The following is a 27,483-nucleotide window of genomic DNA, read 5'->3' on the forward strand; positions in this document are numbered from 1 at the left end:
TACATTAAAACATCATGGAACCTGCCCTATTCACATGCATGTGTCAGTAATAAAGGACAGAAAGTGTTTCTTAGTGGCAATAATTGTGCGATGTCACTAAGCGGCACGCTTCTGTGTAACGGAATTAGTTTGCATGGAGCCTGTGAAGGGAATTCATACAACCTTTCATGTCACCAGCAAGGCGCAACTGCAACAGAAATAGAACCATTCTTTCAAAGACTCTATAATGGGAGTTACATTCTAATTGTAGACCGCAGATGTTGTAGTCTTATGCCCGGGACTCCTTATCTAGTCACTACGACTGCGAAGGTCAAGTGCTGTGGACGCTCATTGTTCCCCAGCTCCTTTCCAGACAGGGAGGCAAGGGCATGGCCCAATTTGAAAATAACGTCTATTCGAATAGATACTTTAAGCAGAATGAAAACAGTGCTTCTTCAGACGCCTACAAGGCTCACGTCATCAAAAGAAACGTATGATCTACAAGTCGCAAGGACGACTGCAGAGATACATTCATTGTTATCAACTAATTCCCCCATACATTTCGCAGAAATACTAAACGAAATCTTAAATATTTCTGATACCAATGGGGTCTCAAAGGTATTTAAGACAGTATTTTCGATGGCATTAACACCATTCAAAGCCATACTGGGTATTTTTCCAGATTTCGTCCATTCGATTTTTGGCGGACTTCCCCTGATCTTGGGACTAATTGCAGGAATCCTATTCTTGGTCCTTATTTTTCGGTATGGCAACCCATGTCACAGACAAAACTCTTGCGACAAGGGAAGAAACAATCCTAGCCATTGGATACCGGGACCGGATATCAAAAATCCTGGGACTCTCCCGGCTTAGAGACCTGAACATGACTTGGTTTCTATCATTTCGACCAATGTGGCAAAGATGTGTTTTACCTGTATTAAGGTGTCTGCTATGCGGAGAAGAATGCGTGTTAGACACCTGTCTGACGCTACAATCGGATGCGCCAATGGATGCAGAAACATTGTTGAGCCCGATCAAGGTTCATGCTTTGTGCTGCCCTCAAAGGCTACCAGTCCTGATGACGGCATTCGTGGAAGCTTCACCACTACGATTGATGGGTAGTGAAGTTCAAGATGAAAGCAGCATCGATCAGGTACGACCTTCTGTCAGCAATGCAAATCAGAATGTCAATGGAAACAATCATGCGCACGAATGCATGATTACACCTATTTCCGAGTTAGTGGAACTTTCCCAGGAAGCTGTTGACAGTTTTTTCGAAAGCCTAAATGATATGATGTTCTCACCAGAGCAGAAATAGAGACTTTTGAACAAGCTCGCACACGGCGTTCCCTGAATTCGGCCTTCAACTTTAAAAATAAAGTCACATGAACAATTTTTCCTCCAGTTCACGGACAGCAATTTTTCAGCAGCCCCAAAATATTTTTTCATTTTTTTTCGGGACACTATCTTCTGCTTAAAGTAAGAACTATTCTTAAAGAACTAAGGTTTCTAAATTTTAGATAGCTTATAGACATTAGCTGCCCGCTGGTATGTTCATAAATATTTTATTCTGTGATGGAATGGTCTCGAACTTTTTTTCTGTATTAAGAGCCATTTCATGGGTAAATTCTCATATACCAAATAGCAATAATGTATACAAATGCGTGATTACCTTAGCATTATTATACAGCTTGAGTGCATACAATACATATGATTGCAACTTTTCCGTATATTTGAAAATTTCAAAATGCATTTATGTATTTTGGGGTGGTAAGGTATACACAATACTCTATAGTATGTTGTTCTATGTTTTACTATGCATAGATTAGTAAATATGACCATAGTTAGCGTGGAGTGGGTGTGATGTATTCCTATAGGTTCTGAATCGATCCCCCTATTCCTGACCCTATTCTGGTTAAACAAACCAACAAGTTAACTAACAGTCAGCCCATGAGGCAGAAAACCCCCATGATGCAGATACCGTTATCTGACGCAGTCACACTACGGCACAGGAACGTGTTATCTGATTAGGTCATAACGCTTGCGATCTAATTAGACAAGCGATATTCCTCCAGCCCCTGATAAGGCATACGGAGTTCTCATAACAAATCAAACCTATGACAACCTGGGCAAAACCCTGCGGCCATTGTTTTGATTTCACCGAGAACTTCAGCAAAAGAATGTGCTAACGAGCAAGTCGTATGACATCCTTATTGACGTATCTATGTCCATCCTTACGTCAATCTCGGCACCTTAAAGGTATAAATATTACCGATATTGCCCTATGCAAACACACGCGGTGGTGACGAGACGGAGCAGCCATACTTGCCGAAGCCCAGAGCAGAGCAGACCCCGCTGGCGCAGCCCCGCCTTCCTGACGCGCTGAGAGAAGCTGCTTTCTCCTGCCGAGAAATCCAGCACCTGCCCTGTTCCCATGATGCACTGGGCCAGGGACAGACTAATTTGCATATAGCCAGGTTCTGAGCTGGGATGGGGCAGTGAGATAAATAACGGTGATGGATCAAGCCCTGATCTTTGGACTGGGTAAGAGTGGTCTGCTTAATTCAGACACTCTGTTCATCACCACCCCCTTTTCTGAATCGAGAAATCCAGCACCGGCGTTCCTGGGTAGCCCTCGCAGGCAGCCTGGAATATCGAGACCAGAGACGAGAGATACCATCCCTCATTCAACCTAGATTCCAGGTACAGAACTGAATAACCCCTCACAGAGAATTCTTTAGTTATTCACTTGGCAAAAACAAACTTAACTTAAACTGTAACTTTCTATTCCCGCCCACGTATTAGGCTTAGGTCAGGTACACGGGGTAGGCGTATTTAGAAACACCAGTTGAGTACGTTTAGTCAAATGTATATGTGTATGTAATATATTTTATTCATTTTAAAACATCTTATGGCTTAGAAACCATATCAATGTTTTTACAGTATTATTTTATACTATTGCTTTTAATGTATGCACTTTACTTAGCTATAAGTATTGCAATAATATCGATCCATTTCTCTTGTATGAGAAAAGAGACTGATCAATAAATAACACCTTTTTATTGAACACGCCCGTCTCTTCCTTTTCTCTACAATCTGATGAGACTAAGAATGCACGTACTGACTGAGTAAAATAAATTGCCTTTTGTTCACACGACTCTCGAGATATACTCTTGATTAGGGGAGAGCAAAGTTGTCATGTTCTATGGTTGTCAGAAACTAAATCCCTTCTTGTCTAATCAGGGAAGTTAAGTCCTTCCTGAACATTCGAGAAAGTTTCTAGTGAACTCTGAGCTAGCTGGCAAACCCAAAACTTTAAGTCTAGTATCGACAGTAGTAGACCTAGTTAACGTCTGGTCTAGGCCTTTACTGCTGTAGGTATTATTCCAATGCGCAGAGCCTATTGGGATGATAGGAACTACACTACAACCCAGTGGAACAAAACATGCCCCTACACCCAGGCTTTTGTCTTTGCTCTGGATAGTGCTTAATTTGATCCGATTGGGCCCACCAACCATCAATTTTGGGGACTGGCACCTATTTTTCTGCATCAGACAAGATATTTACTAAAAGCAAGAAAGGGGAAATCACACAGAGTAGAAAGGCAGAGGAAGAGAAAGATGGAAAAAATGTCACAAAGGGACAAAAAAGGCACCAGCAAGAACGAGATAAAGGAGCAGGGGCTGCCTGGTAGAGGAGAAAAGGTGCATGAGGTGGACTTAAGACTACACAGCATTGGTAGTCGATGTGCAGACATTTAATAGCACTGGCCGTGATCTTCTGACCAGAGCCTTGGCACCTGCACACATTCGTTTACAAATTAATCATTGGCTCTGGGAACAGTTTTCACACCTCATTCAGTGGCATTCATATGCTAGGTGACAGCTGGAGGGCTCATGTAAATTAGCCTTTAGGAGTGCAGGCAGGAAAAAGGTAACTTTCTAAAAGTTACCTTTCCTTCATATTTATGAAAATTCTGACTTTATAATTAAATGGGGCTTTTAATGAATATAAAAAAAAATAGTGGTTTAATCACCACTCTAATTAGTCCTTTCCCTGTGATAGGCTTGCCCGTGTTTCTCTATGGGTCAGCCTTCCTACAGTGAAAATAGCTTTTGAGTGCCAGTCATTTTAAGAACATGTTAAATTGAAACTTCTACATGTCTTACTTTTTAATACCATGCACCTTACCTTGTGGACTACAAGAGAGGACTTATTAATATTTAAAAGAAAGGTGTTTACCTGTGGAAAAGGGTGTATTCTGACATATTGAAGTGCATGTGTTCCACTGTTACAGTCAGGCTACTTTAGTAGGTCTGAAGCCATGTTTGTACTGCCACTAATGTGGATGGTACAATAGGTGTTGCAGATCACTAGTGACATTTAACTTACAGGCCCAGGGTGCATGCTAGACAGTGTACTAGGGACTTATAGGCAAGTTAAATATACCAATAGGAGTTTGGCAATTCAACCATGTTTAAAGGAAGAGCATAGGCACTGAACTACTGGCTAGCAATGGTAAAGTACACAGAGTTCTAGAGCCAGCAAAACAGATGGGGCAAAAATCAGAGGTGACACCACACAAAATGTGGCATTTGCTACAAAAAAGATTTAGCATATCAGCGTATTAGTGATCTCATTGTTACTGATGAACAGTTAAGGTTGACTTTCATTTTCACTTCTGACGTCATGACTTTAGTTACTCTAACAAAGAAAAAACACCTTTTCTGTTTAAAGGGTACTTCTGGATACATAGGCAAAAAGAACTGTCAGGAGAAAGTGAAGTTTTACTGTATTTTAAATGCATCTTTTTCTAATTTGTGTTTTTAATTCTGTTGCTTTTATATTTCCAAACATTTAATACTCCCCCTATCAGAGCCCTTGGTAACTCTTCCTACAGATGCATTATTGTAATGAGAGAATATGTTACTGCATCAATTTTACACAATGTGCTGGACTGAACCTTGATTATGTGAGCACATGAAAGCATGCATTTTCTGATAATGCACAGCCTTCACAACTGCTGGTCATGGCACCGGGTACTATTTGGCTGTTCTGAAGGGGCAGGAAAGGAAAGGATTGAGGAGGGTGATCAATTCCCCACTAGACAGACTAGAGGCTGTACTTCTCCTGCTGCCCAGTAACCACAATTTCACATTGTGTGACCCCTCCCTTCAACATTCTGACACCCGTAGTGGCCCCATACATTGTATGACACTCTACTACCCCAACAACATATCTTTCTACCACACCTTCAGATTACTTCTGATCTTCCACTGCTGCTCCTACCTCTCCCATTGCCCTAACCTCAGTGCACTCACCTGTTCAGCCCAGCAGCCTGCCCAGCCCACTGCTGCTGGGCCCTTAGCTTCATAAATGAGAAGTAGGGGGCACAAGATGTAGTGCTTGGGCAGTGCCAGTTACATGTCAGGCAGGTGCCTGACTTGAGATTGTGCATATGCCCTGTTTGTCCTTCTGAGGCACTGTTCTTAAACACCCATCCTCTGGTTCCCTACAGACCACCCCGCCTATGCTCACTCATACCTTGAGAGTAGCAGGCAATGAATGCTTATTTAATGTGATTTTCAGTAGCATTTTGGTACAGCCCAAACCCCTATGAACAGTGGCTTACCAAGTATTTAGAACCATGTTCAGCTTACCTGCCACCGCCTTCTGTCCCAGCCGGCCCTTGCGTACCGGGATCTTGTATCGCTGTCTTCCAGGAAAGCAGTAGGGATTGTCTCATAATTCCTTCCGCGGTGGTAGAGGGCACTCAAGGATCTAATCAGGGGTCTCCTCACCCCTGAGTTGCTCTTAATTGCCTACAACAAGAGACCAAGCGTTAGACAGTGGAAGAGCAAGGCTTAGGTCTGAGATCTGAAGGAAGCTGGTGAAACAAGAGCCACTTGGGGCATGCACATTCCTCAATGATCTAGGCAGCAGAGGCATTACTCCGCAGACCCACCTTACAGGTCTCAGTTACCTTTCAGATCCTTGACAGGCTTAAGTCTCTGAAATGTTGTCACAGAGGTCACCACATGTCCAGCCTCCAGGCTAGACATGTGACTGACTCTACATTGCCCTCATTGTCATTTAAGAGACTTTGGCCAATTTGTAAATATAGACCTGTTCCTAAGGGTTAGTCTCCCTCTGTGTTTGGCTTCAGAGTAAGCAGTGTGGCACGCGCTTGCTAAAGATGGAGTGTGGGCATGGCCCACTACCACCACAGGGCGCACAGCAGGGTATTGTACAGGTTGGTGACCTACATTATCAGTTCAGAAATTAGGAGGAAATTAATAAATCAAAGCAGATGATAACAAATAAATGTGATGGCTGTTGATCTTAGTGCAGCTTGTCAGCTGTGCCCTCCTTGGTGAAATGTGAACAGGTCTGGGGGACACATCATCTATATTCCATTAGTAACATGGCCACATGACCAGAGTATTCACAAGGAGGAGCAGGACCTTTAAATAACGAGGGCCCGAGGTCAGCACCATTTTTAAAACCCTTCTGCTGTGGGAAGGGGCTAAGTGACTGGAAATGGAACGGGCCATTGGTCTATCTGAATCCTATTTAGGCTTGCATGGTCTGACACCTGGCACTCCCTTCAAAGTCAAAGTCCAGTAGGAGAGGGAACTGCTGAATCTCTCCACTCCTGCTGTCTTGGTCATCAAATAGCGCCTCCACTGTTTGGTTTGTGTGAGGAACGCTGGGAGGTGCTGGAGAGCAATCTAGTTTCTTCATTGTGTTATGTTTCCTGGAGGCAATCAAACTGGGATTTCTACATTTCCAGGACACAGCACCATAGATATGTCCAGGTGAAGAGATGTTGCGCGCAAGTAGTCCTGTTGATGGGCTTCCTTGCACTCCTAGACTATATCAGATTTGGGACCAGTTTAGGTAATCACTGTGCCTTAGAACTCAAACTGCATCTCACTGAGAAGGCCTAACAAAGACAAACTGAATGGGTCTGCTTGGGTTTCCATTCAGGTGGTGCATTACCTAGCTGTTCCGGCTTGACTATCCCTTATGGCATGGAGCCATCACCGATTTGCCTATGGTTGATCCGTATGTGTGGTGGCAGAGACCATATAAAAGAACTATGGAATGACATGTGACTCAGAGTAATGTGGCCCAGAGTAATTATCAGTGGCTTAGAATAATTGAAAGATCCCATCCATCCCTTTTTGGTGGCTACATAAAAACAAGACCATCAGGGACATATTTCACATTAGTGGCGTGGTTGTGAGACAGCATGACAAACAGCAATTGCAGGTTGGGTGTAATGGAAACCTGAATGGAATGTGGGAGGGTGGAAATCGTACTTAAAAATTGTCAGAACTCAAGCAACTCACTCCACTCTGAGGTAACTACCCTGGAACATGAGGGCAGAGTTGCAGTGGCATCCTCCCCCACTTGTACAACTATCTTTCTTCTATATACTTCCATAGACTGCTCGTGGGATCCAGCTGCTCAGAACAGCTGGTATACGACGAGTGTCGAGTTTGAGTCACTATGCTTTTCCATCCCTCAATGTTTTTGGATACTCCATTGTTTGGGGGAGCTTCCTGGGCAAGGAGGATCCCCTGCCCTCCAGTATAGCTCACACCCTTAGACTGGAGTTTCTTCCAAGCAATTTTCCTCTGCAATTAATTAGCACTTCTCACCAAAGGACTCCACAAACTTTTTACACTATCCATTTTCTTCTCATGTCCCCTACATGCCAGGTTATATTGTATAGACTTTGCACAAATACTTTTATCAATAATTGAGGTGCCCAATCTCCATTTCCGCACTACTCATTTTGTACAGCAATGCACTACCGCGGAAAACACTAGATATGGTGCACTCCCTCATTTCTCTCACAACATTTATTCTCTTTTCAGACACAAATCCTTCATCCAAGACTAGCAACGTTTGGAGCTATATTCAGGCCCAAGATATGGTACGTACAAAAACTTCTAAAATGCCTTAAGACCTAGGGGGTCATTAGGATGGCAGGCATCGGTAAACGGGACTGCCCGCCATAAGGGCGGGGGTCCCGTGGGAGCAATTAGGATGTGCCCCCCACAGTGTCAGGCGCATCCTGCATTACTGTCATTGTGGCGGCCGATGCACTCAGCACCGCCCGCCACAATGCCAGGAAGGCATGTTGTGCACTTCCATGCACAAGATGGCAGGCACCGTGCGGTGTTTGCCATGTTGTGCATGGAACTGATGGGTCATGTGCACTTCACCTCCCAGAGTCCCTGGGGGCCTGCAACGGGCCCCCAATGTCTAACACCGCATGCCTTTCCGTGGCGGCAATGGCATGTACCCGCCTGCATAGTAATATGGATGGCGGTGTCAAACAGACACCGCCACCATATTAAACCCTTTTGACCGGGCGGAAAAGCGGCGGACGGTCTTTCCGTCCACCACGGTCCCCCCCCACCATAGTAATTTGGCAGGGGGGAGTTGGGTGGCAGGGGGGAGTTGGGTGGCGGGCGGGGTAGGATCGCGGGCCGGGTAGGATCACGGGCGGATCGCCACCGGCATGTGGGTGGTGGCGATCCGCCCGTGATCCTAATGGGCCCCCTAGTGTCCCAACTAGGGTATTTCCTGAAATGTCTTGGGGCTAGATGTAGGTAATTCCGATTTACCTACTCTTAAATACCGAATCATACCGATTCAGTATTTAAGAGTAGGTAATTTGGAAGTAGGCAGATGTAGGTAATTTTAATTTCACAATTACTGATTCTGTAAGATTCGGTATTTACCGATTCTGTAAATACCGAATCGGTATTTCCCATTGATTCCTATGCGCCTTGAAGCCCATAGGAATCAATGGGAAATACCGATTCGGTATTTACAGAATCGGTAAATACCGAATCCTGGCAGGGGGAACGGGGTGTCACTTTGACACCCTGTAGCACCCCAATTGCAGGCTTGTGTGCCATGTGGCACACATACATGCCCTAAGGGCATGTCTGTGTGTCACATGGCATAGGTGTACATGCACAGATGTGCATGTACACTGGAATTCGGTATTTTACCACCCAATAGGATTGGGTGGTAAAATAAGAATTCCTAAGGGCCTGTGGCACTGCAAACTGTGCCACCTACATATGGATTAACAGAATCAGTATATTTACCGATTCGGAAAAATATCGAAATGGTAAATTTACCGAATCGGTAAATATACCGATTCTGCAAATTCCGAGGCACCTACATGTCAAAAGCCAAATACCGGTCGGTAACGGCCGAAATCGGCCGTTACCGACCGGTATTTGGCTACCTACATCTGGCCCTTAATCTTTTGTTATTCCCACCAAGGTAGATTCTGGAACGTCCTAAAAGCTGGTGTACCCACCATGTTATTTCCTAAAATGTTTTAAGACCTGGTGTACCCAATCATATTACAGCTACCAAATAACCTACCGGAGGCGGTACCCAATCATATTACAGCTACCAAATAACCTACCGGAGGCGGCATCCTGTGGGGAAATGCTACTGCAGCTTTAGGACAAGGAGCATCAGAGACAGCGTTGAACCCTTAAAGCAGTCAGAGGCAAATGGATACCTAGAACACCCTGGTGAATTCTGATTGGGGGACGATTGTTGACATCATCCTAGAGAGTGTGACATCACGAGGCAGAGACGATCAGCCATTGAGAGAAAGCAAGGACATATCTGAAAAAGAAACAAAGCAAGCACATGCTATGATCTAAAAGAGTATGTAAGTTCAGAAGCTAGGAGGGTGACAGACTACTTGAGAGGTAAAAAAAGGTGGGGGGACTAAACAAGCTAGGCAGTATGCAAGTGAAAGCATGACTGATGACATCACAGCTCATGAAGTCATGAAGCGTGACATTGCACGTGACATCACAGGAAGTGAGATAACAAGAAGGGACATCACATATTAAGACCTCACACATATGTTTATCAGGTATAACATGAGTACATTTAGGTGCATTATGAGAGTTAACAAATTAGATTTTGTGTTGGGGTTGTGTCAAAAAAGTGGCACAATCCCGACGTAAAATCTGGGCCTCAATTTATACATTTATTTTTTTAAACCCTGCCACAAATATATTGGCAAAAAGAATACGCATGGCAGTAGATCTGTTCCACTTAATTGGTGCAAAGTCTGCATTTGAAAATATTTTATTGGGTTAAGGCATTTGCTGCACAGGTGGCCAGTAAATCTCAGGGAATAGTAGTAATGATGAGATAACTCTGGAGGTTAACACATTTCTGGGAGAGATCTGTGTTTTGTGAAGTCCTAGATTTGAATCAAAGTAGTATAGAAGGTTAATGTGTCTCCTGCTAAGCACATCATGTAACATGCAGATTACATATTTTTACTTTTTGTAGAAAGCTAAGTGGGTTATTGCTTTTAACACAGACATCATTTTGTTAACTGCAGTTCATAAATTGTAATCCTTCCAATACAGCACTGTGAAATATGGACATGGGACTCCTACACCTTGTAACCCTGTCTCATGTCACTCGTACATTAATTTACACACTTACATGATTTATTGTCAATGTATAATGTGTATGTTTCGTAAAGAGCTTAGACACACTGCATTTGGTTGCGTAGCGCTATAAAATTAAGAAAACAATGCTATTAAAATTGTTATTTGTGTAAATACTGGGACAGACCAACACATCTGACATTCTTAGAGTGCATGCACTTATATCCAGGGACTGAACAAAGTCAAAAGCATGCCTCTCTTAAGTACCTGTGAAGACATAACAAGCTGTGTGCCTTTGTTATCCCTCCTTTGCATTCTTCGGCCCAGCTGCAGGTGAATAAAAGCCCCCTCAGGCGCTGCTAAACGTGTACCGGTGTCTGAAACTTACACAGGGTCAAGTTCAATATACTTCTGTGGGGCCCAACTTCTTGGAAATAGAGGGTGGATGCCGTGTACCTGCGTGTAGCCCTGATTTGTTCCCTTCGCGAGTCTCTGGAAACAACATTCCTCCAAAACTTTCTTAATGAAACAAACTTGACGCCCATGGAACACTAAACAAACATACAAACGAGGACCATTAGTTCTTTACTTAAATATTTACGGCCTGGTGCAAACTGCTAGGCTACAAAGTTTTTGTACTTCTGAATTGGAATGGGATTTAGTCTTAGGACATAGTGATAGTTTCCTTGTCGGGCGTGAACAATGGTGGAGGGCAGTGCAATCTCTGTAGCATCTTGGAGAAGCTCTGTGCTGTGTTTTGTCCTTCATTGGCTTCACAATATCAGCACTGGTGGCCTATCCTTCTGCCCCAGCAGGTTGCATCAGTGAGGCAGTCTCGACCAGACACGGCACCCGCACAGCTTTTTGTACCAATATATATTGCTGGTGATCAGAGTGACTCCTTGATGTGCTGATACTATGGTCCTTTTTAGGTCTCGCCTACACAGCGGATGCATTGTGCTGAAGATATAGTTTACAATTCAGCAGACTTACAACCGCCCAATGCATACCATTAGTTGTTTTCGTTGTCACTCTCATTTGCAATCTTTTGATTGCTTAGCTCCCGTAGGCTTCCTTTCCTTTCTTGTGTTAGCTCCTCCCTAATGCATAGACCAAGTACGTGTTCTTCCTTGTCTTTTTGCAACACACTTAATTGTATAAGCGTTTCAGTACTATTCCTGGATGTGCAATGTGCTCTCCTACTTTTAACATAAGATTATGGCTTCTTTTTTATGTTGCTTTTACCCTACCTGCCGTCACTATTGATGCTTTAGTTACTTAAACCCAGAACTATGCTACTCTATGCCACTCTACTCTATTCTACTCCACACCACTCTATTCCACGACCCTCCACTATACCCTACAATATTCTACTCGGCTCCACACAATGCAGCTTCCCTCTACTGTGTGCCACTTCACTCCACTCCACACAATACCACTATACGGAACTCTACACCACTTTACTCTGCACCTCTCAACGACATATGCCACTCTACGCCACTCCACTCTTCTTCTCTACTCCAATCTATGCCACTCTACTGTACACCAATTCACTCCACACAATGCCACTCTGTGGCACTTTACCTCAATCCACTCTATGCCACTTCACTCCACTCCACTCTAAGCCACTCCATTCCATAGAATGCCACTCAACTCTATGCCATTCCACTCTATGTTACTCCATAAATGCCACTCTGTAGCACTTTATGCCACTCAAACTCCACACCACACCACTCTACGCCACTCCACTCCACATGTATATGCTACTCTACTCTGTCACTCTATTCCATGCCACTCAATGTCACTCCACTCTATGCCACCCCACTTTACATCACCCTATGCCACTCTAATCTATGCCACCCTACTATACCCCACTCCAGTCTATGACACTCCACGCCATTCCATTACACACAATGCCACTTAAATCTACGCCACTGTATCTGCGCCACTCCACTCTACTCCACCCCACTACACACAATGCCACTCTATAGCACTCTATGTCACTCCACACTACTTTACTCTACACCAATCCACGCCACTCCACCTTACATCACTCTATGACACTCTACTCTATGCCACCCTATGCCACTCTACTCTTAACACCACTCCATGCCACTGTGCTCTATTGTACTCCACTCCTCTGTATGCCACTCCACTTTACATCACTCTACTCTACTCTACCCTAACCCACTCTACTCTACTCTACTGTACGCCACTCTACTATACCTCACTTCACGCATCTCTATGCCACTCGACTCTCCTCCACCCCCATTTTAATCTATGCCACAGACTAACTTATAGCCATGCTGAACATCAGCCAAGCTGCTGTATAGCATGGCTAAAAGCCAATACCTCCCTCATAGGTGAAACCTATTGCCTTTTTCAGTGCTTGTTACTTGAGACACTTTGGTGTGTTAAAAAATACACGTTTCTTTTGAAGACAGCTTATCATGTTCTAACATGAGGTTTGTTGCTTGATTTACATGCCAAATATGTTCAAAGCTCTGCTCATGCACAGGCTCTAAGAACCAGAGTCCACCCTTGGCTAGGCTCTGGCTCTTTTTGACCATTTGTTGGCTTCCCCACCTCTAGATTCCCCTAATGTGGTGACACACTGACTGGCTGCAGTGTGGGTGATATTCACTGGATAGGGTGACCATATTTCTCAACCACAAAACAGGATGGCTACAGACTTAGGGGCATATTTACAAGGGCATTCTGCTACAGGAACGTCACTTTTAATTATGTTCCTGTGGCGCAATGCCCTGATCCATATTTACAAGATGGCCACTTTGTAAATATGCCCCTTACCGCAGCAGTCCGCTGTGGGAAAGGGGCGGACAACGGGTGTTCCTGTGGCCGTTTCACCGCAACACCCATTGCTTTTTGAAGCGGTCTCCTATTTACAAGGGTGGCTTAAATATGGGCAGCGCCAAAAATAAGACCAGGGAAAACCTGGTCTTAAACAGGTGCAAAAAAATTATTATTTCTATTAGTTTTTGCTGTTGCTATGTGTGCTGCATTCTGCAGCACATGTAGAAACCTAAAATCATCATTAATGATTGTTCATGTGCAGGAAGGTGCCCGTTCCTGCACATAAACAATCATTAAAAAATTATGTTTTACAACTTCTATATGTGCTGCATTCTGCAGCAAACATAGAAATTACAAATAGCCATTAGTAATTGTTTAGGAAGGGACACTTTCCGGCACATGAACACTCATTCCCTGCAACCAAGGCACCCTTACACTATTTTACAAGGGTGCCTGCGTTCGCGCTAGACAGTTAAATTTAGCGCTAGGGAAAACACAGGTGTGCTCAGCATTCTTGTAAAAGCATTGCATCCCTGCGTTTTGAAACTGTTGAAGCGCGGTGTTATCAATTTTGGATTAACACTCCTCTCCGACAGTTTCTTGTGAATATCCCCCTTAGATGAAGGACTAACTGTTTATACCCAGCATGGACAAAGAAAGTGCACAATACAGCCCCCACCAACACAGAACAACTACACTGCCACATGTGACAATCTATTTTTAAAAGACTACATATGCGAAAGACAAGCATTTTAGGTACTGTGCACTTCTTTCCATATAATAAAGAGAAGGCGAAGGAAGATTTCAAGTCGTTTAACATGACACATGTAAAGCATAACCCACTTTGCTTTGCTTTTTTGATACATGAGGTCCTGTATTTTCTAATGGTACAAGGCTACCAGTACCAGGAGTTAAAAAATGGAAAAAAAGGAATGTATAAGCCAGATTGTGTATTTCCACTAGGGAATGAAAACAAAAATAACATTCAGGGCCCCTTTCTGCCAACCTCTGAAACGTAGCTGAAAACATTCCCTCTGTCATGCGCTGTGACGAGATCCTGGGCATGCTTGTCCTTGTCTGATAGGTTCCTGGGACACTGAACCACCCCTTTTTCGTTCTTGGCTCTAGACGTCGCACATGCGCTGTCTCAAACCAAGACATGCTGTACCTACTTTTAGGCTTACAGCAGCACATAGGCTTCCCATTTGCTGGCCCCATCGTCACCCCATTTTTCATTCTCCCCATTTGTCAAGGGCAAGTGTAGGAGGATGGCTTGGTATATTGTGCTCATCTAAGTAAGTGTAGAAAAAGGGGGAGTCAGGTCCTGGGACGTGTAGTCGGTTGGACCATAGGATATAATTATATAAAAAAGCAATTCACCAACTACACATATCTTTATGTCCTCTATTTTGAGGAAAAAACCAAGTGATACTCCTGGGATAATTGGGTATATTTCACTCGTACCCTTTTGATTTATTATTTTCAAATTTTCATCATCTCATGTATGAAAAGGACACTTCACGTTTTGTTTCATTTACAGTTTTGCTTCATATACACAGACATACAATACATTTCCACAACAAAAATACACCATTTATATATACACGAGCATTTTTTGATATATACACAAACTATTGTTATCTTAGAAAGACAAGAGTCAAGCTTTCGACTCAAAGATTAAATAAACAACAAGTGAATGAAACCAATGTTTTTTTCAAACAAAATAAACCATAAATTAATTCCGTGGTCTATTCTCTTTATGTGCCGACGCGTTTCGAACCCGATGTGTTCAATTGTCGGGTTCTCTTCAGGGCTCCGTCTTTTGAATTTTTCTAAAAGTGTATAAAACAAAAGTTTTTACTTATTTTGTCTATATCCTGTCTGCTTCCCTACATACGGCGTTGGTTTCATTCACTTGTTGTTTATTTAATCTTTGAGTCGAAAGCTTGACTCTTGTCTTTCTAGGATAACAATAGTTTGTGTATATATCAAAAAATGCTCGTGTATATATAAATGGTGTATTTTTGTTGTGGAAATGTATTGTATGTCTGTGTATATGAAGCAAAACTGTAAATGAAACAAAACGTGAAGTGTCCTTTTCATACATGAGATGATGAAAATTTGAAAATAATAAATCAAAAGGGTACGAGTGAAATATACCCAATTAACCCAGGAGTATCACTTGGTTTTTTCCTCAAAATAGAGGACTTAAAGATATGTGTAGTTGGTGAATTGCCTTTTTATATCATCTAAGTAAGTGTAGCACCCTGCACCAATCCAGGCAACCCTTATGGCGATTTTAGTTGTCTTAGACAACCTTAGAAAGCTCTCTAAGTGGTAGCGTGGAGAGCAGCCTTCAGGCTTAGTTCATGAAGAGCGTAAAGCAGCTTGTTTTACAGGTACTTAATCTTATAGTGTAGGTTAAGTGAAAAAGAACCACACAGTTTAGTTTTAAAAATATGTATTTATTATAAACACTCACTGACACATTGCAATATCTCCTACCCAGAGATATAACCACAATACACACAATACTTTGATAACAGAACACGTAAGTAGCACAAATGCACAGTAGTCTCAACAGGAAGACCAAACCATATACTAAAATAGTGGAATGCGAACCAGGACCTAAGTCGAAAATGGACAAAGAAGACGTAGAAGAGCCGGGACTCAAGGAACCACCATGGTAAGTATCTAGGCACCCCACACAGGACGTGTGCAGAGTGGGAATAGGACTGTGTGCTCAATACAACTCAATAGGTAAGTTGCAGTTGCAGTTTTAAAGAAGAAGGACCGGAGAAGGGGGGAGGAGCCAAGCCGGCGTCTAAGATGGCCGCCCAGTCCCTCGGCTCCGAGTACCATCTCCTCCCGGGTGTACATTCTGCTTGACATCCTGATCCACAATGGTACACACGGGTGCATGAACAGTTCCGGCTACTTATGGCGCAATCCCGAGGTTCGTGCCTGCTTCCTACGGGGAGAAACAGCCAACGGCGTTTGCGGCCCACGGCAGCCCAAAGACTGGGGACTCGACTAGATTGAAGGGACGGTCACCGAGCGAACAACAGCGGCCACCTGTGGCAGGGAAGGGCCGGTCGGCTCCGGCGCGAAAAGGAACGGCCGATTCTTGGCACACTCACTCGGATCGATTGGGGGCAGGAATCGGGGATAAGCCTGTCTTTGTGCCTCTGAGTGGAGTGTATCTTTGCTGGAACTTTGCTCGCTTGCCGCCGGGGAGTGTTAGGAGACCCCGTCCCGCCAACGGCGGGAGAATCCCGAATTTTTGCCGAGCCGCGACCAAACAGTGCTGATTCCACCGGTGGCTGCGATCTGGTTGCACTTTAACGGTTTCGGCGGCCCTGATGTTGGTTCCATGACGCCCGATGCCCCACTGCGTGTGTCTCGGCCCCGATCCAGGATGGTGCTGCCCCGGACCATAGCGAGGGGAGCAGAGTGCAGCTTCTGGAAGACCGAGACCCGACCTAATGCGCACCGTACGGAGACAGAGAGCATGACAAAAGGGGGGCACGGAGCAGAACTACACCTTGGCGATCTTCTGGCGGCCTTAGCTGACCTTCGCGACTCTCTGGAGCAGGATGCCCGATCACTGGGGAGTAAAATGGATGATGTGCTTTCTGCGGCGGAGCGAATGAGACCGGATGGTTCGTGGACGCAAATCGAGCTGCCTTATTTAGTACCCAGATGCAACAATATGGCGTCGGACACTGATACCGATGAGTCCGAGACACATACTTTCGAGCCATTTCCAGTTAGTGATGTCGGAGACCTGGGACTATCTGTGGGCCTTAGCCTGGAACCGAGTGCTGGAACTTCTCTCCATGTCATGCTGTTAGTATCTCTGGTTCTGCTCCAGCCGTGCTTGGACATTGAGACATTCTCCCCCTGCTCTGTTTTGCCGATCGAAGTGTGGCAGTCATGTTTTTGTGCCAGGTTGGGACCATCGTACTGGCAGGGAACGGGCTTGGCTGAGGTCCGGTCACATCGATGCACTGCAGACTTGCTACTTTTTGGGTTTGCTTTGGTATTCCGATTCCCTATGACTATGGATTTAGAGTGCGATAATTTGGTGGGCCGTCGCGGTATGAGCAGGACTGGACAAGGATAAATGCTGTTTCCTCCGTGTTGATGTTTGCTGATTATGGGTTCGTGAGGGATGGGCGAGGTATTGTTTTACTTAATGACAAAGTGGGCTGATTATGTACCTCGTGAATTGTTCTATTGTACTGACTTGAGCAAATGTAGTTTACATCCTGTGCACACACAATTCTTGCATGAGGGAGAGGCCGGGGGTTTGCTAGGGGGCTCCTCTCCGTTTTTCACTTCTTTCCTAGTAGTTGTAGACTAGAACCCCCTGTTCTTCTCTTTCTCTTCCTCTCCATTTCATAGACTTCGGGGTTCATCCTTTCTTTCTTCCCTCTCTTGGGTTCTTCTTTTAGTTTAGGTGGGTGGTAGTTCTCTTTCTCTTTCTTCTAAATTTCGGGTTCCATACAATGGGCGACAGGCACGCTGCTGAGGGGGAGGCCGTAGGCGGAGGCAGGGGTGCAGGGTGGGGGGTTAAGGGAGGGGTACTCTCTGTTTTCTTTCCCTATTTCAGTTTCTAGGGCCCCTTTTTCTCTCTTGTTCTGCTTGGCTTTTTCTTTCTTTTTCTCTTATTCTTATCCTTTGGGATTCCGAGTGGTAGGAGGCTTGCTGTATGTTCCTATGGTTCAAATTACAAGGATGGATGTCATCATAAAGTTCTCAGCTACAGCGGGCGTGTGCTGCATTGGGGGGCGTAATGTACTATTTACTGTCTATCCTGTTTAATGTGCGTTAGTGCCAACGCCCTGCCTGCAATGGTCCCGATTGTGAATATCCTGCTTATTGATATCCCCTTGTTTCGGCATTATTGGATTGTACGACATCGGATCCTGCTCTTCCTTTAAAACTCTTAAAAGAAACCTCTTATATCCTGGTACCAATGTGGTGCGGACATTATCCTGGACTTCGATAGGGCAGCGAGGAGGCGGAATGTTGCATATGTTTGGCTTCATTGATTTGCATTGACCGTCTTTGTAATAATTGCTGGCTGTGATTATTCTAGACCTGATATTGTATTTGCCTTACGTGAAAATAAAGGTTTACAAAAAAAAAAAAAAAAAGAAGAAGGACCCTTTCCATAGGACCCTCAAGAAACCCCGTGGAAGATGGATGTTTGGAGAGTCGCAAGAGGACTTCTAGCAGCTCACCAAATCATGAATGCCTGCGGTGCAGAGGATGTGGTGCAGGCAATGATCTTGGCTGCAGGAGATGCTTAAGCCTGGAGCTTCTTGAGGCCTGAATATCTCTAGTGAAGAGAGTCAACAAGCCTTGGCAACGGCAAGTCGACGCGGTGCACAGGGATACTGTTCCAGCGGTTCCGACGAGGGGTAGTTGCTTCAAACTTGCTGTGAAGACAGTGCAGGCCTCAAGGGAGTTGTAGAACCCCCACCTGTGTTGCTGAACCTTTCTGAGTCTGTAGAAGCTCAGGAACAGCAGACTGGTCAACTTCGTTGCGGTGCCTACAGTTGCAGGGAAGTGACTCCTTCACTTCAAGGTAGATTCCTTTGAGTGTCTTGGATGTCCACAGGCCTGTAGTAGAACCTGTATGGAGCACAGGCACAGAAGACGCAGAAGATTTTCAGGACGGCGAGACCAGGAGCAGCAGGAGTCTTCTCAGTTGCAGTCTCGGTTCCCAAAACGAAGTCCAACAAAGTCCAAAGTGCCCAGACGGTTGAAGATGAAGTGGTTTCGGATCTGAATCTTGTCCCACAACGAATCTAAGGAATCAACCACAGGTAAGCTCTTAAGTACCTTAAGGAAAGGGTTGGAATGATTCAAGGGTCCCTCCCAGAGGAGGGGCTGGGAAGTAGGGAGGATACTACCATGTCCTTTGTCCAGTTTCGTGCCATAGCATCTTCGCTGCCTTTGCTGAGAGAGCTGCACTGGCTGCCGATTAAACAAAGATCCTTCTTTAAAGTCTGCTGCCTGACTTTTAATGCCCTTCAGGGTCAGGGCCCAAAATATTTGCAAAATAAGCTGATGAAACATACCCGAGCCGTTCGTTGAGATCAAGCTCGCAGTTGCTATTACAGGTCCCCCGTATTAGACTTCAAAGGTCAGGAGGAATGGCCTTTTCCTACCTGGCCCCTAAATACTGGAATAGCCTTCCTATATCCCTGCGAGAAATTCCATCCTATCAAATTTTCAGGAAACACCTAAAGGCCTTCCTGTTCTAAAGGCCCCCTCCTCCCTGTTCTTCTTTTTTCTTGGTTATGTTCTGAGTAAGCGCCGAGATGCCTCGCGGTGATTCAAGTGCTATACAAGAAGGTATAACATAACATAACATAACATAGCGGGAGCCAACGCTCCCTGAACGGGTTACAACTGGCATATGCAAGAAGGGCATAACATGTGCTCTTCAAAGCAGTCTAGTGGTGCTGGCAAGCATCCCCACCCTGTCCCAATACACTTAGTCCTGCTTGGGAGGTGGTCACACCTCCCTGTGAAAGGAAACTGTTAGACCTGGCACCATTGGCATGGGTCTCCCTTCCATTTTTGCTTTTGCCTCATGTGTTTTTCTGGTGTGCCACTGCTGTCCAGTGCCACAGTGCGAGTGCTCCCTACTGTAAATTGATGTATTGATTAGTGGTTCCATGATTGGATATTTGGTTTACTTGTCAGACCCTAGGACAGTGCACTAAGTGTGCCCAGGGCGTGTAAATCCAAATGCTGCTAGTGGGCTTGCAGCACTGATTGTGCCACCCACAGAAGCGGCCTTGCAAAATGTGTCTAAGTTCTGCCATTGCAGAACCGGCGTGCAGTCTGGTACTGTCATGCTGACTAGGCAAGTGCACCCACTTGCCAGTCCCTAAACCTTCCCTAGTCCTCGTATTAGTCACCCCTATGGTAGGCCCAAGGGCAGGGTGTATTGTCAGCATAAGGTAGGACAAGCCCTGATGTGTGTGGCATGTCCCAATAGTGAATCACAGCCATATTCGTTTTTCACTATTTCTAGGCTACCTATTTCCCATAGGATAGAATGGGCTGTTGGATTGTTACATGTTTATAATCCTAGCGGACTCAGGGAACATGGTAGAAATTCGAGTTTAGTATTCCTGGTATCAGAGTAATAAAATACATCTTTTGGTAAAGTTTATTTTAATATTCTGTGTTTGCAAATACCACTTTTAGAAAGTAGGTATTTGCTTACCTAACCATTTGAGCCCGCCTCTGCTAGGTTGTCTATTCCTTGTCTAGGTTTGTGTGTGACAGGACTGGGTAATTCCAGGAGATAGGCTGGGGCTGCCGGTGGTGAGTAGGGAAATCTGCTTCCAAGATGGGAGGGAGGAGTTGCACCTGGGGCCTGAATAGGGCTGGGCCTTCCCTCTACAATGCTGGCTCCACCCTCTGTGGTGTGTCTGATGTCTCTGCCCTTCACACTGAAAGAAGAGAAGGAAGACTGTCAACAGAGTGCTCCTGGTCTGTACTTGCCTTCCACAATGCTGGCTCCACCTCCTGTGGGGCATCTGACGTGCCTGCCCTGTGCTGTGAAAGGAAAGGAGAAGTCTGGTAAACAGAGTGCTTCAGAACTGGGTTGAACTGGGCACAGGCCCCTCTCCCCTCAGAGAACAAAGGATTTTGGGGTATAATTATTGGGACCCTGAGCCCATGAAATTAGATCACTCCTGGAACTGACAAGAAGAAACCTCTGCTGAAGAAACTGAGAAGAGACTATTCCCAAGCTGAGGTGCTGATTGGGGGATTGGCCTGCAGTGGTTGACTGACTGCCTAGAGAGGAGAAAGGACTTTGTGGATTTTAACTTTGCTTTTCAACTTGTGCTAAAAAGATCTCCAAGGGCTTGGAAGTGCCCCAGTGGACTTCACCAGCCTTTGTGAATTGCTACTGTTCCATTGGCTACAGAGGCAGGGAGCTGTGACCGACTCTCACGGCCGGCCCGGTGTCCTGTTGGCACCGCACTGAGCAACGCCCGCATCGAACAACGCAAGTTCTGCGCTCACCGACTCCGTCTCGACGCCGTCAACAAGCCGTAGCCTGCACCGCGACCGGAGGGACACAGCAACGTTCAAGGCCTCGTTACACCGAATCGAACTGGTCTGACCGACGCGGTCACTGCTGCTGACTTCGAGTCCTGTGACCGCACCGGAGTTGGGCACCGCCTCGCACACTTCGCGACACACCGCCCGACTCGCATCGCTGACCAACGCCAGCTCCCGAACTCCGGCTCGAACGCCGCACCGTAAAGCTGGAAGCACCGCAACGAGCAACGTCTGCCACGAACAACGCAGGCTCTGAGCTTACCGACGCCGTCAACGAGCCGTAGCCTGCACCGCGACGGAAGGGACACCGTTACCTGCAATGCTTTCTTTTTGTACACCGCGACGATCCCCGGAACCGGCTCGCACATCCGTGCCGGCCGCCTCAAGGAAAAGGTACTGTGTTTGAGTCTGTTGACATTTTAGTGGGCCCAGAACGCCTCGTTCAGCTGGATTTGTTAGACACTGTGTTCTTTCAGCACGTCGTAGCCGGGCAAGGCTACCGACTCGCACAGAACTTTGATTTACACCTTTTTAACCAGAACTCTTGAAATTTAATAGTGGATTCTTTTTGTTGTTTATTGGTCTTGTGATAATTCTATAAAGTATACTTATTTCTGATATAAAACCTTGTGTGGTGTCCATTTGTAGTGTTTTCACTGGGTTACTGTATGTGGTCACAAATGCTTAACTGACATCGCCTCTGAACTAGCCTTGACTGCTCGCGCCACGCCGCCTAGAGGGTGAGCAGGCGTTATTTTAAGGGTAATTCCCTTGCCCTGACTAGAGGAGAGGGTCCCTGCTTGTCACAAGTACCTACCTGTGCCAACCAGAGACCCCCAATTCTAACAGAAACCCGGCATGATTTTGGCTCAGCAGCAGGAGGGCAGAATCGTGTCTCTCGTCAGCAGCAGCCATAGTTTGCTTTCCTGGTCTAGAAGACTGGTACGGGGAACACTGAGGACCTCCCAGAGGAGCTTTACAAATGGTGTTGGAGGTATGATTCCAGCTTGTTTGATACCAAACACAACAGGGTTCGTTGCAGCTGGTTTAGAGTTAGCCATCGCGTAATTCCGCATGGCCACACTATATATCGAAATGCCTGATGTACTTACAACCCGGGAGAATGGACTGTAGGGGTGTCCTGCTCATTCAGGGCATTTATAACCAAGCACCCTGCCTTCAGGATTAAAAACCCGCCTTAGGGGTGACGTATAGATTTTAAGTGCAGTGACCTCAGAAATAAGAAAACTTATATCTGTCATAAGTGGTGCTCAGCTTACACAGGCTGCAATGTAGTAACATTTTGAGTGGTCTCTCATGGGTGGCATAATGCATGCTTCAGCCCATGGGAAACCCCTGGTGTACCTATGCCTTGAGTACCTTAGTACCATATACTAGGGACTTATAAAGGATACATCAGTAGCCAATCTGGGGGTACCTAAGTACTCACCATGTCCAATTTAGGGAAGAAGCACAGGTACTGGGGTCTTGATTTGCAGCATCCCAGTCAGACTAGTCAGTAAAACATAATGACCCCAGTAAATAGTGGGGGAGACCGTGAAAGCAGATTCTACTTTCCTTCTACATGCATATGTCATGTTTAGCCCTCCCTAGAGCACCGCATAACTACTTTTATACATTCGCAGCAGCCATTTTCATCCATTTTTTTTAAATGGGTGACCGGTCCATCACACGTTAAGAGTGCTGGTGTTTTCACTACACTTCGCTCCTGTTTGCCCCAGCCAGAGCTTCCTCCTCCTGTGCCGGAGACCTTCCGCTTCCTGCACTGCCTCCTTTCATCGACCCAGCACCGCACCTCGGCATCAGTGCACGTGAAATGCATGCACATTCGAGCCTCTCCCAAACAAAGTATGGTAACAGCTGAACTTTGCTTTTCTTACCTTCTAACTGAAGACATAATTCATGCTGGTAGTGTGAGAGCAATATGTTTTGCATTATACTGTTGTATTTGTAATTGTATCGCATTTATACCTGCGTCGTGAAGCCAGTGACTAGCGGTCAACTAGCGTCTTCTGGTACGTGGCAGAATTTCCTTTACCTTTTTACTGGTGTTGATTGCAACTTTCGCTTTGGTTTAAAACTACCAAATGCAAAAGTACACAGTGACCCAAAGAGGTAAAACCCTTGTGTGTCCTGGTTTCCCTGAGCTAAAAACCTCTCTACATGGCCTGTCTGCCAGTGCTGGTACCTTCAATCCTGTCTACAGGTGGTTGACGTTCGAGACTAATGCATTCTGGCAGGGACTCCTTGATGAAAATATTCCCGTTACAAATGTTGTTCAAAACATTTATTTGCAACCACATCTACCATAAGAATGCCTATGAATGTCCATGCAATAAAATCCTTTGCATGTGTACGCTAAGCAGCAACATTTTTTTAGTAAGGGGCAGCGTATCCTAAATAAAACGTACGTAATACATATAGGTTTCAACTTCTTATCCTTGGGCGAACTGTTGGTTATTGGTCTGCGATTTGTAATCATTATTTTTCTTCTTTGCACATATAGCACTTTTTGTGTGTTGCCCTTAAGTTGTTGAAAATTCCTAAATCAGCAAGGTGAAGGTGTTGGTGGAGGGGCATCTATGTGGATGTAGCTTGTATTTGTGTAGCAGGTGCAGTGCACCAAGACCCACAGGGACACTACTTTAGCATGGGAGAGCTGGGTCCATGCGCAGGGCACCAACTTTCAGAACAGCACAGGGGCTGCCTGCAACAGTCTCACTTTGACCTGGCTGCAAATAAGAATACATCAAACACTTGCAGCCATGTCCACATTTTGTCTGTTTTTTTTCTCCTGGCCCTCCTTCCTTTTATACTCCTCCCTCACCTTTCCCCCACCCCTCCCATTTTTCCAAAAATCAGCGACGGGCCAGAGGGGACGCCCAATTTGGTCTCATCCAGGGCACTTTGTGTCTAAAGTCCAACTCTGGGTATACTGTTTTAGAGTGCTTGGAAGCGCCTACGTGTCACTCACTGGCGTTAGAATGCTATGCACACCTCGTTATGTTTTTATATCAGTGTACATCAGTGCTTAATTCCTGATGGTGCTTTTCTGTGTTTAGCACCGGCACTTCCTTATCAGGGCCGGGTCTACACGCCTCTGCACGTCAGATATGGCATTCATGATATAATTACCTCCCTGACTCTGTGCAGATTGTTGTTCTTGTCTCCCGAGTCCCAGTGAGTGTTGCGGCTGTGAGAGCGTGAGCCAGATTCATGCCTGCATAACTGAGCATTTGTAATCCCTAACATCTCCAAGTGCGTGACAGCTAAGACACATGACTCTGGATATCTAGTCCAGACCTTTTGTGTTCTATAGTATCGATGTTACTATCGGCCACTGTATGCTGCATGGCACAATCTAACTTGCCTCTGGGTGGTTAATAACATTATTATTAAATAATAACTACTCCATATAGCTCAGCATACTAACAATGCAAATGTGAATTATTGAATTGGTACCTTCAGGACATGAACTTAGAGAGTGCATTTTTGTAATTTTGTTTTTACATAGTGGTTGCTACAGCATGCTTGTCATTTCACGCTGCACAAGAAAGCAGAGCCAATCTCTCTCTCCAATTCTCTCCTTCATTTGATCTCTAGCACACTCTGCCTCTTATTCCGCTCCTCACTTAGTTGCTCTTTCCCTTTCTCTCTCATGCTCGTCATCATCAGCGATCCTCACACTTGACACATGATTTACACTACTAAATTATACATGAATATGCACTGGTGCGGGTTAAAAACAGATGAGGATAGAAACATACACCAGGTGCTTATGTACGGCCCCCCAAAGTACAAGAAAGAAGAGCTGCTTTTCTGCTGGGAAGTGACAGACTCTTTGTTGCATGTAGTGCTGCTGTACCACTAAAAGTAAAGTGGTTGTCGCGGAGAGGAGGGGTCGCAGCAGGTGGTACTGCGCTATTGAATATGTGAATGTGTCTTAGTAAATTTAATTATGTTTTGAAGTATCTGCAGGGCTTTAAGTGGGCCGGGTCTCAAGGGGTCTGAGTACTGGCAGTTTTTTAAAGGGGGCCTTGAAACGGGTCTCTATGGGCTCTGTTTTGAGCTTTGGCACAGGCGGTCCGACGTAAGTGCCAGGAGCAAAACAGCTCGATAGAGACCCGTTTCGAGACAGCAAGCACATTGATGCGCGCTGCTCACTTCTCACAAGTGGAGAAGTTATGGCATGATGTCATGCCAGGTGAGCGTTGTGGGGGAAGGGAAATCCTTTAAAGAGTCATTTTCTTTCTGGATGTCCCTTCTCTTTTTGAAACGCAAGAGCAGCAACATTGTGGTAGTGTCACCAGGGCTTAAAGTGGAAGCTTTTTCAATATTATATGTAACAAGCCATAGTTGCAGCTTATTTATCTTATGCAAATAATAACCATTGACAAAGCCAATAGTCCTGACTTATTGTAGCTATGATGTTACTTGTTGTATCACATATCTGGATGCAATGACAGAAACAGCAAAATACAAGTCGGGCAGCACACTATGTTAAACACAGATTTTTAGCATAGGTGTTTTAAAGCCACACCCTTAAATACATCGACCACGCCACTTTGAGAGACCCCCAGTTTTTCCATCCCACTTAAAGCCCTGAGTATCTGTTCCCACGTAGAGTAATGTACTTCTGCTGAACAGTGCCTGATATATTGAAAATCGGTTCATTAAAAAGTATTGGTGGCTTTTGAACAAGGCAACTTGGGTGAACGGACCGTAAATAACGTTCCTTGCACGGACGCAAAGCGATTGCTTGCGTTGAATGTTAATTTTCAAAGTTCAACAAATTAATCCATGTACTCTTGAAAAGTTTGTGATCATTTCATTTATTTCTTTCCGTTGATAAATCACACGTGAGATAACATTTTTGAACTGCTTCTCATACCCAGATAGGCTATTCCAAGCCTTTTTCTTGGCACGCCCACAAACATAAAACATTCTCGAAAGTGAATTGTTTAATACCCAATGCATTTCGAGCTCTGCTGAGCTCTTTTTGAGGGGTTTCACTGTAAGTAAGAAAACATATGTACATGAATACGGTGTTGGCTGTTATTATCACGGGTTAGGACTATTGGCGGGAAGCATAGAGGCTGTTATGTGATGGATTGTGATGAAGGGATCCTTAGGACACTATTTCTGTAACTGAAGGTTATGGTTTTAGAGGGAATGCGTTGCTTAAGGGCTAGTCGCCAGGAATTGGGATTGAAGTGTTGAATTTTTTTGAAAAAAAGCAAATAGTGTATGTTTCTATGGTTGGAAGTGGCAATTCTTTGACATATGTTTTCTTACTTACAGTGAAACCCCTGAAGAAGAGCTCAGCAGAGCTCGAAATGCATTGGGTATTAAACGATTCACTTTCGAGAATGTTTTATGTTTGTGGGCGTGCCCCGAAAAAGGCTTGGAATAGCATATCTGGGTATGAGAAGCAGTTCAAACATTTTATCTCACGTGTGATTTATCAACGGAAAGAAATAAATGAAATGATCACAAACTTTTCAAGAGTACATGGATTACTTTGTTGAACTTTGAAAAATAACATTCAACGCAAGCAATCGCTGTGCGCCCATACAAGGAACGTTATTTACGGTCCGTTCACCCAAGTTGTCTAATCAAGCGTGAACCAGGGCGGATCACGCTACCGGGCTGCACGCTGAACAGGTCCAGGTATGAACAGTAATACAAAAGGAATCATCAATGTGTGCACAGTAACTCTGTACTTTAAATTATTTTGAACAAGGCAGGCACTGCCCACTTGAATAAATATGGTTTTATGGAGAATTACCAGTGCTGACCCATTTAAAGTATTGCAGTCTTTATTTCAAGCCAGTGTTTGCCGGTAGGACCCACTGACACTTATTTTAGGAACTAGCACCTGTTTGTTTTTTGATCATATACTTTGATCCCAAGTAAGAGAGAGAAACTACAACAAGCATTTACAATGCAACGGTCTCGCCTTTGCAAAATTTAGAGCTATTGGCATTGTAAAGGACAATTTTTTTTATTTATGTGTTGGTTTTGAAAACAGATAAATAAATGGCATTGTCATTTACAATGCCAATAGCCTGATCTCTCGCAAATGCAAGACCTATTGCATTTGCACCCA

At 44.9% G+C, this 27,483-nt stretch overlaps 1 protein-coding gene across 1 annotated transcript in view; it reads right to left on the minus strand.

The window, feature by feature from the left end:
* The window catches only part of PCP2 (Purkinje cell protein 2), a 147,164-nt gene that overhangs the window by 115,988 nt on the left and 3,693 nt on the right, over positions 1 to 27,483 (minus strand). Inside the window, exons 2-3 of the mRNA XM_078657424.1 lie at positions 9,443 to 9,651; positions 5,640 to 5,801 (exon numbers count right to left, since the gene is read on the minus strand). Coding sequence (XP_078513550.1) covers positions 5,640 to 5,801; positions 9,443 to 9,454 — 174 coding nt within the window. The 5' untranslated portion in view covers positions 9,455 to 9,651. The remainder of the gene's footprint in view (positions 1 to 5,639; positions 5,802 to 9,442; positions 9,652 to 27,483) is intronic.

The sequence above is a fragment of the Lissotriton helveticus genome, chromosome 1_1 (genome assembly GCF_964261635.1).
Source record: "Lissotriton helveticus chromosome 1_1, aLisHel1.1, whole genome shotgun sequence".
Taxonomy (NCBI): domain Eukaryota; kingdom Metazoa; phylum Chordata; class Amphibia; order Caudata; family Salamandridae; genus Lissotriton; species Lissotriton helveticus.